At 43.5% G+C, this 13,727-nt stretch overlaps 1 protein-coding gene across 4 annotated transcripts; it reads left to right on the forward strand.

The window, feature by feature from the left end:
- ARHGEF39 (Rho guanine nucleotide exchange factor 39) lies at positions 1-13,648 on the forward strand. Of its 4 annotated transcripts, none has more exons than XM_035563839.2 (11): positions 1-65; positions 1,901-2,065; positions 2,803-2,962; positions 3,588-3,682; positions 4,089-4,209; positions 5,229-5,347; positions 6,955-7,025; positions 7,424-7,552; positions 10,784-11,013; positions 11,817-11,905; positions 12,103-13,648. In XM_035563839.2, exons 2-11 carry the CDS (start codon positions 2,058-2,060, stop codon positions 12,116-12,118), a joined length of 1,038 nt encoding a protein of 345 aa, XP_035419732.1. In that variant the 5' UTR covers positions 1-65; positions 1,901-2,057; the 3' UTR covers positions 12,119-13,648. The 4 variants fall into 4 exon arrangements, with proteins under 4 accessions (XP_035419732.1, XP_050572241.1, XP_050572240.1 ...); XM_050716284.1 differs by having other exon boundaries at positions 30-65; positions 1,974-2,065; XM_050716283.1 differs by having other exon boundaries at positions 34-65; positions 1,979-2,065.
- The last annotated feature ends 79 nt before the right edge of the window (positions 13,649-13,727 follow it).

Consider the following 13,727-nt stretch of genomic DNA (forward strand, 5'->3'; position numbering starts at 1 on the left):
GCCCCGGGGCCGCCCTGCGAGGCGGGGCCTCCATTTGAACGCGGGGCGGCGGCTGCGGGGCCGGGGTAGGTAACGGGTGGCAGCGCCGCGTGAGGCGAGGGGGGACGGGGGCCGGCATCAGGCGGCCGCGGGGTCTCGCTGAGGGGATGGGGGCGCTGTGGGGGGAGCCCGAGGGAGTGTGGGGCGAGTCCTCAAGGTGCTGTGGGGAGAGCCCGAGGGTCTGTGGGGCGAGCTGGCGGACAAAAGTGTCCCCCCAGCCAGCCTGAGGGGCTGGAGAGGGCTCTGTCAGCCAGCTGCAGCTCGGCTGTAAGATCGCCCTGTCCTGGTGTCAAAGTGGGGACTTCAGCTCCAAACTGAGAGCAGAAGGAGAGTGGAGATAAGAGTAACCTGTGCTGCCACGCAGGGGGCATGCCCAGGGCTGTTAGTCTGCAGAAAGTGATGAAGGTGTGGGGTGGTGGGGCTGGAGAAGCGCAAGGCTTCTTCAAGAGGGTGCCCTCCTGCAGCCTCTTCCAGTCTTGCGGAGTTGTCTTCTTGGGGAGCAGAAGGAAGGAGGTGACCACGAGCAGGTCAAAACCTGTGAAAATAGAGAGCTGGAGGAGGGTGAGGAATCCTTGGGTGCCGCAAAGGTGTCTGAGGGTGTGGAGCAACACGCCCTTGGGTGCCCTGAAGGTGTCTGAGATGGATACTGCCCAGTGGTAGTGGGCACGTGGCAGGGCGAAGGCTCGAGCATCTCACCCTGGTGCTGTCCTGGCTGGGCCAGGGAGAGGTTGGTAGCACAGTCCTGCAGCTTCCCACGCCCTTGGAGGGCGTCCAGATACAAAGGGGCTCTGTAAGAGGTTCCAGAGGGGCCTGAGGAGGGGCTGCATGCAGGCACAAGCTCACTGTGATCTACAGAAGGAGCCCAAATCAAGGGATCCTGTGAGCTGCATGAGGAATGCTCTGCTCTGCAGCTCGTGGGCCTTGCAATTAGTCCTAATTGCAAGATGGTGTGCCAGGACTCCTCAACCTTTTTTAGAGGTTAAAAAACAAAACAACAACAACAAAAAAACCCACAGGTTTCTAGCTGGTGGAGATGCAGCAGTAAGAAAATGGTGCTTGTGGAGCACAAGCACCTGGGAACATCACTGTCCTTGGAGACAGGATGCAAGGACCTTGCGGCCCATGCATCTGACCCACTAGGCTGCTAACACTTCAGAGAAATATAGAGTGGCTAGTGTGAGATAACAAAGGGAGATATTTTTTTTTATGAGGATGTTATAAATAGTAAAGTTAGAAACGTCACTGATTGTTAGCAGAGCATCATGAAGTAGTTAATTCTATAAAAAAAACTATTCGATAGTTTCTATTCTGAGTTTGAGAAGAAAGAAACAAGCTGATGTGCTTAGATTACTTGTATGTGAAGTATTTTCTAGTCTATGCAGAGGTTCCGGATGACTCTCACCCAATAGACTTGAAAGAGTCGGAATTTAATATATTAAAGTTGAGAGATGGTCAAATATGATGTGGATTTGTTGTTCTGGTATTTTGTTTCTTTTTTTTAAGAAAGTGGGCTGCAAAAGGTAAACACTTCACAGTTGGGACTGCAATTTACACTAGCTAAAAATACTCTTTGAATGGTAGCATCTTAGCCTGTTTTTTTTGTGAGTACTTTGCAACAGCTTGCTAATGCTAAGCTGTAGCTTAGTGCTATCTCTCCAGCTACTAGCAGTGTCTGGTCTTGACAAAGACCTGTCCACAGCTAGGCTTGTGGTTGTTTTCTGAACAAATGCAAGAATAAACCTCTGGAGAAATTCTTGCTACTATAAAATATTGCGTGTCCCTCAGCTATCTGGACTTTTGCGAACACATTAAATGAGACTCCATACCGTTTTTGTGCAAAACTTTTGTTTTATTGATTCAGGTATCTGAAGTGTCACTGGAAGACTGTATTCGACAGATTCACTTCTCACAGACAACTTATCTTTCTGTGCTAGTGCAGCTTGAATGTGTGTGAGCCTGAACTCTTGTGAAGGTAGCTGAATACAGGGAGGAAAACTTCCCCAGAAACCACAGACTTCATGCTGTGGTAAGTGTGCAACAGGCTGCTCTGCCTTTTCATCAAAAGAAAGAGGAAGATTTAAGCAATGTTCTGGTAGTGCATGCTTCTTTCTCTGAGAGAGGGTGATAAAAGAAGCTGCTTCTCTGTTTAATGTTGCTGTGATACTCTTCCAGAAGAGAAGAGCAGCAGCGAAGCCAGTTGTGGATGGTTTGATTCACAGCAGATGCTCATCTCTGAAACCACAAACTGCTGTTGGAAAATAACAATACAAGCCACTCACTTTTTGGGGGATCCTCCAGGGGAAAATGAACAAGAGTGTGCTTTCACTCTACACTCCCCCCTTTCTGTGTTTTCCCTCCATTTCTCCTCCTCCCCCAACAAACATTTTAGGGCTGTTTTCTGCTCCTATGTACAGTACATCTTCCACCCACCAATTTCCGTGGGTTTATTGAGAATTTCACATGAAGAGCTGGATGAAGCACAGGAAGCAGTGGCTTGTGGGTGAGGAAAGCGGGTGGGATTGTACTACTTATCTTGCTTTTGCAGTCCGGTCTGACTGTCATTCATCCTCTGGTTGATGGGGGGCTGCTGTAGCACAAATAGGAATGTAGAAGGAAACTGTTAATGGCTGTTACTGGTAACTGGCTTCCCTCCTTCCATAGTAAAGCACAGAGCTCAGAATCCTACCCTATGGCCCAGGTTTCATGTTTGTTGTGTGTACATCTCTCTTGGCTCTCAGGAGTGGTTATCTTTCTGTTTATCAGCTCTGAGACTACCATGAGTGGCTCACCCCTGCTACTTACGGCTGGAGCAAACACTGTGGAAGAGCAGAGGGCTCGCTGGGAGAGAAAACGCAGCCGGACAGCCAAGGAGCTGCTGGAAACTGAGCACAAATACCTTGAGCAGCTGGATTTGGTGGTCACAGTGAGTATCTGGGCCCTTCTGATATGTGGTTACCTTCAGACAGCACATACTTATTTCTGGTGTCATGGGGAAGGGTCACAGAGCAGGACTTTGATGCATTGCTACAGCAAGGGACAAGTCCCAGCTCTTCACATTTTCACATTGCTGAGGCTGAAAGGTGTTTTTTTTTTTTTTTTTTTTTCACTCTGTCTTTTACTTCCTCTGCAACATCAGATAGCTTGTGTTTTCCGTCCCCTTGGTTTGGTCCTTACCCAGTCATAAGTTTTTAAGTTCTGATTGTACAGGGGACTTGGCTTAAGATGCTTGCGATGTATGAAACATCAGAGCACAGGGGAGACAAAGATAGATTACGAACCAGGTGGTTAAAAACAGATGCATCTAGGAATACTGAAATAGACTCGCTCAGTCAATGTAGTGCTGCTCCATGTGTTTACAGTTATGGTCAAAGTTAACAAGATGGCTTACATCTGGTGATAGGAATTTTAGGTGGGTGCCCATGATACCTGATATCCTTTGGAGCTCGAGTGGCTAGGCTGCAACTTCTTTCTTCTGCTGTGTGCTCAGAATGACCTTTGAGTGACCTGTGAATCTTAGCTGTTTGAAATTCTCTCTCTTTCCTTCTTAGTTCTTTGTGACAATTTTAAAGGCCAAAGGGACGCTTAAACCTGCTGTAATGGAAACCATATTTGGACCCCTGGAATCCATACATTCGGCCAGCCAGTAAGTGAACAGTCTGATGCAATTACTCTCATAATGATATGGAGAGAATGAGAAAGTAAGACTTCAGGGAATAAAGCTAGCATCTTGTGAGACAGGCATTCACTTCTAACACTGCTAGCCTTGCTGGCACTTGCAGAAATACACAGGAAACTGCTGATCTGTATCCACTTATCTGGATACCCCATTGTTCTCTGGGTAGTGGTTTAAACGCAGTAAGACTGCTGTATGGTATTTTTACAGGTTGTTTTGTGTAGCTCACTCTGGCCACTAAGCAGATATTCTGAACAAACTGGATGTGAGGTGGGGACTGACAAATGAAGGTCAGCATAGGAGTGGACCAAAGGGAGCTGGGAAAACTGTATCAATAATGTACCCCTGCCTACCTATCTTTCCTCCTTGTGCACAGGGTTCTGTTGCTTCACCTGGAGAGAGGAAATTTAGGACTGGGATTGGAAAATTTCTGTCAGAAATTGGAGCTTTATGGCCACTATGCTGAGAACTTGGAACAGGCAAATAAAACCTTGAAGGTAAATATCTCCTTTACTCTTCCTGATTTCTCTTCCATTTCTCAATTCTTTGAAACAACTACATGCTTCCCTTTTACTTAATTATGTGTCTGGAGTGGTCAGTTGTCTTTTTCTGGGCTGCTGCTGTTCTCTCAGTCTTTTAGTCATAATAGAGTAGTGAGAACCTCTCTCTTTATATAGAGCTTCAAATTTTTGGAGCATGTTTCGTGTGTGAGTGTGTGTCTACACACACTAAGCAGAGCTTTCTCAAAGAGTTCTGTTTAAATTCCCACTCTTCCCTGGCTGGCAAGCCTGGAGAGTTTGCAGTGGTAACACTATGGGACAGTGGTCTCTTTCTGGAGAGTTATCAGGTTTCCCAGTCTTTCCCACTACCACTAAGTGTATCATAATGGTGGGATTTCCTTTTTTCTTCCCATTTTTTTTCTACAGCATATGAAATTGTTTTCCCTCCCTCTTACCTTTCCACATATAGTCTATCTCCCAAGAAATTTCAGAAAGATGTATCTTTATTTCAAAGTCCTGAAAGCTGTATCTGGAGTTTAAACCACCTGACTTGAGGTTCTTGTCCCTGCATGTTTCCAGCTGCAGGGTGTATTAGGATATTTCTGTTCTGTTCTGCTTGTATGCATACATACTCATGTCCCAAGATAAAAGAAGCCATTTTGGATACTTGTCTTGAAGTGATAAGAGTGTGGGACTGTAGTGCTTTGTCTTGAAATGAATGGCAAAAAGCCACAAGTGGGCTCGTTTTTCTCCTGAGTAAACCTTTCTTGTTCTTTCTTTACATATGCTGAGTATACTAGTTTTATACTTCTGTGCATATATGAAGAGGGAATGTAATTTAAATTACCCATTGGGAAACGGTTGTTAGAAAAAAGGAAATGGCTTGTCCATGGCCACAAAACCTTGTTGATGCTTGTGTTTAGTACTGAGGTTCTGTTTTCTAAGCTCTAGTGCAAACTAGAATGCATGTTTATTTCTGTACTCTCAAAGCAATATACCTTTTCTGCTGCACACAGGAGCAGTTGAGGAGAAGTAAGTCATTTCGACGCTTTAAGAAGCTCCAAGAGACTCGACCTCAGTTTCAAGGAAAGAAGCTAGAGGATTTGCTTCCTTTGCCTCTGCAGAGGTTGCACCAGTAAGCAAGTAATTCAAGGTGTTAGTATGAGAAGGGAAAAAGGCAGATAATAGTATGTTGTTAATAGCATATATCTCCAAATTGGAGCATATAGATTGCAGTGAAACAGTCCTGAAGATGTACTTGTAAAGTGGAATCAGTGTATGTGGATGGAAAATGATGAAGAGAGGTAGCTGTGTTTAGCTCTGGCTCTTAAGCTCATAAGATCTTCAACTAGCTCTCAGGTAGAATTCAAGTGAAGGCTGTCTGGCATCTCAATAAGTGACTGAAGTTGGGACCTAAACAAAGCAGGCTGTCTGAAGCGCTGCAGAAGTGCGGCTTTCAGCTAGAGAAGGTCTTGCTTTGCTTTTGTGCACATTACTGATGTGGAGCATTGTGACACTTCTTGTGGATGGTTGCTTTTAGAGAGAGATAAGATTAATGAAGTCAGGGGAACTTACCCCCATGTATGGTTTGACTGCATGCTTTCCTCATATTTGGTGCATGTCACAGCTGTCTGAGCCTGGACAGATCCAGTCTGGATTGCTGCATTCTGCTTGAGGCATCCTTTGAAGAGGCAGGCTGACTGCATGAGAAGAGTGCTGCATGCACTCAGTGGCTACCTTTTTTGGGGAGGGTATGAGGGTAATACAGAGCCTGGGTAGTTTGCTGGGAACCCGGATGCTGCTGCTGTAAGTCAAGTAACTGCTCTCTAATCACGGTCTTATTTGTGCTAAAGCACCATTAAGAGATTGAGAGCCTTGCTCCTTTGAAAATAACTGGGGATGAGCATAGTGCAGTTTTTCAGATAGCTTTATTCAATGTTTTTAATCAGCTTGGCAGATACAAATGTAAGCTCTCTTTATTACTGTAATTCCTTGGATCATTCCTTTGAATACATAAAACAGTAGTATATTTGTTGCTATCCAACGGTTTGGAAAAATGGTGGCTGTTTAACAGAAAGTTTAATCTTTTCATTAATCAGCTCTTTCATATTCAAGTTTCATCAGAACTCTGTTACGTATACTGCGGGTCATAAGACTTCTGCCATTTTATGCATCTGTTCCATGTGGTATTTCTTCTGTCATTTCAGACTGAAAATAGTTTTGCTTTATTGGGAGAAAGCATTTGCAGAGATCTGATCCTTTCTGGTAAAGACTGGAGAGGAAAAAATAAAAAAGGCGTCTCCTGGTAGTTATTGAAATGCCTTTATTTTCTTGTGTGGGCAGAGAACATATGGTATGAATGCTTCCATTCAGACATAAAAAAAAAAAAAACAAAAAAAAAAACACAATAGTTCAAAGAGTTCAATTTGTCTTTTATTGAAGACATTATGTGAATGTTGAAGTCTTCTAGAGTCTCATGAACTTAAGTAATATGTGAGGTTTCTTACCAGCTCCCCAGGAAATGCCAAAGGCTTGCAAATGTATAAAATATGTGGTATAATATAATTGACAAATCTGAAGATAAAATGAATGTGATCAAAGAAATGTTAACAAAAGCTGCTTGGTTACACTTAAAGGTGTGTACTGCATTTCCTGATGGAGTATTCGTCATTTTGTCACTAATAGGAGATGCTGCTGTTCCTGGTGTGTCTTTGTGAAATGAAACTGCTCTTTCTCTCTCAGGTACAAGCATTTCCTCAGAGACCTGCTGGAGAACACCAGCCCAGACAGTGCTGAGTACCAGAAACTTGCAAGTATGATTTTGTCTGTAAATGCTACTGCTTTAATTTCTCCAGTGAATGCTGGCATTTTGATCAGTGTTAGCTTCATTGCTGGCATTTCAATTTGCATATTTTGTCTGTTTCTACAGGAAAAAAAATCTTTATCTATCGGGGTTTCTAGTGCATTACTATTTTCCTTCACCATCTTGCTCAAAAGATACCCCTGAGAACACAGAGGGAATAGCAATGTAGAGTGACTGATTCGGAAACTTATTGGATTGGTCATCTATTGCAATCTCTTGCTGAAATTAATGCATAAACTTGTTAATTGATACTTGTTCTAAAATATTTGCTTCCTATTTTCATCTTTTCACAGCGAGTTAGATGAGCAGTAGTACATGCCGATTTGTGATAACCTGCTGTTGTTTCAGAGACTGTGAAATCTGCTTCTGAGGTATCTCAATGGGTCCAGGACATCATTCGTAAGAGAGAGAACTCACTGCAGCTACTTCGTGTTCAGAAGCTCCTCAAAGGACAGAAGACCCAGGTGTTGACTCCAGGTGGGTCTTATAGACATTTCAGCTTTTCTTCTGCTCAGCTAAGTTAACTGGAGATAGGCTTGCCTTCATCTCAGCTGAGATAGGCTTGCCTTCATCTGGAGGTAGGCTTGCCTTCATCTCAGTTCCAGAGGAATATGTTGTTTTTGGTTTTGTTTTAATTTTGAGTTGCGAATTCCCTAGACTTCTGCTCACACCCTATACATGAAAGGAAACATCTCTTACCAAAAGGCTTAAGCCGTGGCAGAAATCAGACTATTTGTGCTGATAGTTGAGATATATAAAGTCACAGTCATTGGCATGTCAGTTCATCTAATTGGATAATGAGGTTTCTTTAGGATCTCCTATTTGACTGGGTACTCCCCAAGCCCAGAGCATCCTCAACCTCGTGAAGTTTAACAAGGCCAAGTGCAAGGTCCTGCACTTGGGTCGGGGCAATCCCAAGCACAAACACAGGCTGGTAGGAGAATGCATTGAGAACAGCTCCAAGGAAAAGGACTTGGGGGCGTTGGTTGATGAGAAGCTGGACATAAGCTGTCAATGTGCACTTGCAGCCCAGCAAGCCAACCGTGTCCTGGGCTGCACCAAAAGCAGCGTGGGCAGCAGGGCGAGGGAGGGGATTGCCCCCCTCTGCTCTGCTCTCGTGGGACCCCACCTGGAGCCCTGCACCCAGCTCTGGGGCCCCCAGCACAAGAAGGACACGGAGCTGTTGGAGCAGATCCAGAGGCCACGAGGATGCTCAGAGGGCTGGAGCACCTCTGCTGTGGGGACAGGCTGAGGGAGCTGGGGGTGCTCAGCCTGGAGGAGAGAAGGCTCCGGGGAGACCTTACAGCAGCGGCCTGCCAGTGCCTGAAGGGGGGTGCAGGACAGCTGGGGAGGGACTCTGTGTCAGGGGGTGGGGTGATAGGACAAGGGGGAATGGCTTTAAACTAAAAGACGGTAGGTCTAGATTAGATGTTAGGAGGAAATTCTTTACTCAATTGGCAATTGGAGCACTGAAGTCGTGGTGTGTAAAGGTTTCTAAGATGCACCTCCAGGTATCTGTGAATTTGGTTGTACTTTTTACTTTCTACATGTGGATTTTGGGGTGAAAGTAGAAAAAAAGGCTATTTATCACAGATTATCTTTCTTCAGGATGTTAAGTCAATACACAAATTGATTTACAATTCTGTTCCTAGTTCTGCTTAGAATCCTTTTGGTGATGCTAGCTGAAAGAGAGCTAACACAGGTGTGCTCTGCTTATACTAAGCATCGTGCATGTGTGGGGATGCCTGGACACATTAGGATAGTACATAAGTAAAAACGTAAATCAATTATCTTGAGTAACAGAATTAATAAGATAAGCCCAAGGGAAAAACAAATGCAAAAAACAGTATAGCTAGACCAGAAATGGACATTGCTAGAAAGCTTAAGATCTACTTTTTTTGTCTCCATATATTCTGAGAGATGTACTAGGACTAATACTAAGGGTCTATAGACAACTTACCATTATCTAGGACAGAGAATTGTGATTGTTATGTTTTCCATTAGCTGGAGTAAAATAGGTGCGTTTGGGAATGGGGGAGGAGAGGTGTCAGAGGCAACTGGGTATTGCTAGTTTTGAGCCAGCTCAACAACTTCCCTTTTGCAGAAACAAACTAGCTTTTGCAGAACTTTGAAGATTGAATCCTATTACTAGGAGGGAAGAGATGAAAAAACAAAATGCTATAGATGCAGGGAAAAGGGGTTTGGAGTTTTGGAGTCAGGTATCATTGAGGTCTGATGCTCCCAATGTAACGAGACCCTGCCCTTCTTGCTGCCTTCCATATGTAGGGCAAAAACTATATTAACTAGAATCACCTTTTAACATAGCACGCTGTTCTGCCATCCCTAGCTTCCCTAGGGATGCTTTCCTGCCCTCCTTTAACAAGAATTTTCTAAACTATGTGTCCCAGGGAATCCTGAAAGTGGATCCATATCCCAAAACTTCCAGGACAGTCCAGCTCAATCTGTATGCTAGCAAATTTGATCACAGCTTACTTAGTCTGAAGGAAATGGTTCCCAGTCCCACACTGCTTACTCTTTCCTTCCATTTGTTTTTTAAATTTGGACTGATCCCTTCACCTCACTTTCCTCTCCCTCAGTTTCTTTTTCAGGTAAGAGACATAGTTCCTGTGGAGTAAGCTAAGCAGCAATTCGCTTGCCTCTATATTTTGTAACTGTAGCATACTCAGATATGACAATCCATACTTAAAATTGGGCAGTTCTGTGAAATGTACTTACTAGCTCAGCTAGATGCTATGGCACAAAAAAATGGCTGAAGTTTTCTGGGAAGTGTTTCCCAGACCAGGTGATACCATATTCTGGCTTTGGATTTTTATAATTTATCTTCTTACTAGCAGGTGTCTTTGTAATTCCCATGAATTTATGGCCATTTGTACAATAATCCTTGGGGTTAGAGGCGTTGCTTTTATTACTCCATTTTGTGTAGATGCCATTTTCTTTTATTACCACCTACATCTAGGTTTTTCATTAATTTTTTTTAAACATTTTCCTGCTGATTTCTCTACCTTTTAATTTATTGCAGGTCATTTCATGGGTAGGTGACACTGGACCCTATTCTATAAGAGACGGTTAATAAGGTTGCCTATTCAAGCCTTCCATTTAATACCTTATTTTGTCTCTGCTTTGCTGTCTATCGTTACAGCAATCTCCATTCTGTAATTTGTTTACTACAGAACTGTATATAGTTAGATGATCTTTGAAATGATTTTTTTTAATTAGCATGTGCAAGCAAAAAAAAACTGGGGAAGAATAATAAATGTTCAAAGTTTAGGTTAACTTCTGTTTTGCTGTTAATGACAAGCAATTGGGTGACACCATTTAAGGCTGTTCATGGTATGTTTTCCAACAGTTTATGTTAACTTAAAGGTATGCATACCATTTTGAAAACGTGAGTGTTTTTTTTGTTTCTCTTTGAACAGATCTGTGTATAATAGTATCCTCTTAATTGACATACTAGCTTTATAAGAACTCGAGTCAGTTCCTCGTATATTAAAAGTTTTGGGTGATCACTGCTTGTCATGGGTGCTGATGAGCAGGTTCCAGTTGACGCTTAGCGCCTTCTGGTGGCTGGAATGGATATAGAGCCTGGTAGCCTCAGGGTACCTCATTGTATTCTTTTTTTGTAGTTTTACATCCTTTTTTGTGCCAATGATTGTCTGACAACTGTCTTTATTTTCCTTCCATGCTTAGGGCGCTGGTATATCCGAGAAGGCTGGCTTTTGGTGGTGCCTTCCAAGGGAGAAGAACTGAAGCGCAGGATGTTCTTCCTTTTTTCTGATATCTTTGTTGCAACAAAACCCTGCCACCCACTCCACCTGCTAAACTCGAACAAATTTGCATGCACGGCTGTCTACCCACTTCACCAGTGCGTGGTGGATAAAGTGTTTGGCCACACACAGAGCCAGGGAGGGCTCCTCAGTGTAAGTATTCCTGGCAGCAGCATCAGGGGGTCAGACTTGCAAAGCAAGTCTCTAGCTGTCTCAGCAGCAGCAGGACTGAGATGACAAGTGGTGACAATGGTAAATGCAAAGAGCTAGTCCAAGTTAGGGCAACTCTTCTCTTTTTTGGGTGATGTAGGCTGTCTTTTTCCCTTCGGTGTGGGCCTTCTGAGCACTGTGTATGGGCTGCTGCTTGTTCCACGTGGGTCACGTGAGGAGGGTGTGATCAGAACATGTTTTGGGGATAGCCCTACAGCCACATGATGAGCAATACACAGCATTAGTGATCATGGAATGAGCTTACAGGAAATCCTGAAGAACAGAGGAAGCAGAGGTGGTGGTATTATCACAATGGACATTGCTCGTACATCCAACTCCCTGGGGGCTGCAGGGTCTCTGAGACTAATGCTATAGGTGGGGGTTTCAACTTCAGGTCTTTCCAGGTTGCAGCACGTGGGGGGCTGTGTTGGCTCATTCCTTGCAAGCCATGAAAAGGAACTCTTGGTTAAACTGTGAATTTGCATTGGTGATAGTGGAAGGACCTCTAGAGGCAGCTTGGAATAAGGCAGAGAACTGGATGGGCAGCATATGCGGAGTGGCATTGCTGACTTCCAAACACCTCGTTAAGTCAAAGTAGGCTGACATTTGTAGCTGGACATCTGGCACTTGCTCTGTACCGTCTGGACCCTGGCTTCCTCCAGTATCAATGCTAAACTTCTCTAACTACTGACAAAAAATGGCAGAAATCAGCATCCAGGCACAAGTCAATTCTGTTTGTCTTTCAGCTTTCCTTCCCACACAAGACACTGTTGTTGATGTCCAGTGACCAGCAAGATATTAATGACTGGTATCAGAGTCTCAAAGCTGCAGTCAGGTAGGCCTTTATCTTCCAGAGGTGGAGAGGAAGGGGCGGTAGAACAGTCATATGGACAATCATATGGACACGGGTATTTTCATCAGTTCTGTGGTTATAAGGCTGATAGAGGAGACCTTGTTGACAGCCAGGATGCAAGGGAATAATAACGGACCTCATATATTAACATTGTACTTTCCCTTCATTTTTCTCAACAGGCGTCTGAAAGCCTGACCCATCTGAGAACAAACTGGCAGGACAACCATCCCTCTTGATAGAAAGCTACATAATTTTAGGACATGTTCAAGGACATAATAGTAGGAGAGTTGCATTTAGAGGGACTACACACCAAGCCTGCAAAATTATGCTTTGTCAGCTGATATGGCAAAAAAACGTGTATATACATTCAGAATTTGTGTGTTACGAATCTCTGTTAAGCCTTTCTCCCAATTTAGCTTAGAAGCTTCTAGCTTTCCTGTACTTTTTCTCCCGATGGTTAACTTAAGGACAACTAGAAGAAACCTTGATTTGCTTTCCCTCATTAAATGTTTTTTTATCTACCTGTCTTTCTAAATCAGCATTTTCACGCTTGTATGTTTACCTTCTCTTACTTCTGGCTCATAAGTCCTTTGATCAGAAAGGCTGTTTTGGCTAACAGTAACACAGGCATAACACAGTATTTCTGCTAGTGCTACAGGGCCACACAATCTTCCTCCCCTGACATATTTTTAATCATTCATACCCTTCAGTTTTCAACCAAAATAGTTTGAAAGTTATTGTCCTTCTTTCTCTAAGAAAGTGACAGGTGAGCAGATCAAGGGAAAACAGTTCAGTGCTTAAAATCCTACTTCTGTTTCTCATCAATCCTACACAAAAGTTAATCTACTGAATTAACTGAAATGAACTAATAGGTAACAGTCTGCTTACCAACCAGGGTTCACATTTCTAATCTGAATCCAAAGAGACTACACAGGTGACATGCTATCCTTTGCCTTCAAAGTATGCAGTAACTTTTATCACACCAAAACTGCATTGAAATGCCCAGGCAGCACCTCTGCTCCTAAAGCACTCTGGAAATTTGCACAGGGCTACAGTTATCATTTTGGGGCATCAGATTGCAGCTAATGCACTCAGGTTCTTTACTAAGAGGAAAGACCACCTGACAGCAGCACTAGGCTACTATTCTTGAGAATTAAATATTGAAGCCTCAACATGGACTTGTAATAATGTAGAAGTTACGCAGCAACAGCAGTTGGTTCATATTGTCCATTAAGGATAAAGTACCTGTTTGAACAAGACCGTAGGTCATCAACTGCAAGCAGTGCAATTGCACTCCTTACAGTTGATGACCTGTCTTGTTCAGTCTCCGGAAAAGTGTTTATATTTTTTTTCTTTTTACACTCATAAGCTGCAGCTACAACTGTCAAGTACAAATCAAAGATAAAGCCAGCACTTTAAGTTTCATTTCTGCATTTGCATTATTCTCTGAAGAAGTTCTGCCACTATCTCTTTTTTGCTCTAAGATAACAATATAGAGATTTCTTGCAACTCTGTAGCTGAGGGCTGAGGTGTCTTACCAAGCTCAAGAGTGTCAACTTATTCCTGTCCATTTTGCCAGCCTTATAACCCAAGTCTCATTGGTACTGCTGCTTTTAAAACTTGTTTCAGTGGTACCATCCTAATTTGTGTTCAGCTCTGCTGCAACAGTACAACCAGGCTGACTTTTCACTGTATTTGCAGCCCTGAAGGCCTGCAGACTGGCTTCTAGAGAACACTTCAGTTCTATCACAGCAGAGACACTATCCCAGTGTGTAGGACCAGAAGATGTAATAAAGTTAGTTTT

Source organism: Cygnus atratus, chromosome Z (genome assembly GCF_013377495.2).
Source record: "Cygnus atratus isolate AKBS03 ecotype Queensland, Australia chromosome Z, CAtr_DNAZoo_HiC_assembly, whole genome shotgun sequence".
In the NCBI taxonomy this organism is placed as follows: Eukaryota; Metazoa; Chordata; class Aves; order Anseriformes; family Anatidae; genus Cygnus; species Cygnus atratus.

What these genes read in the sequence shown, in the direction of transcription:
- ARHGEF39 (XM_035563839.2), top strand. An exon ending in TCCATACATTCGGCCAGCCA is followed by an intron (nt 3,683 to 4,088) that starts GTAAGTGAACAG and finishes CCTTGTGCACAG; the next exon opens with GGTTCTGTTGCTTCACCTGG. An exon ending in TGAGTACCAGAAACTTGCAA is followed by an intron (nt 7,026 to 7,423) that starts GTATGATTTTGT and finishes CTGTTGTTTCAG; the next exon opens with AGACTGTGAAATCTGCTTCT.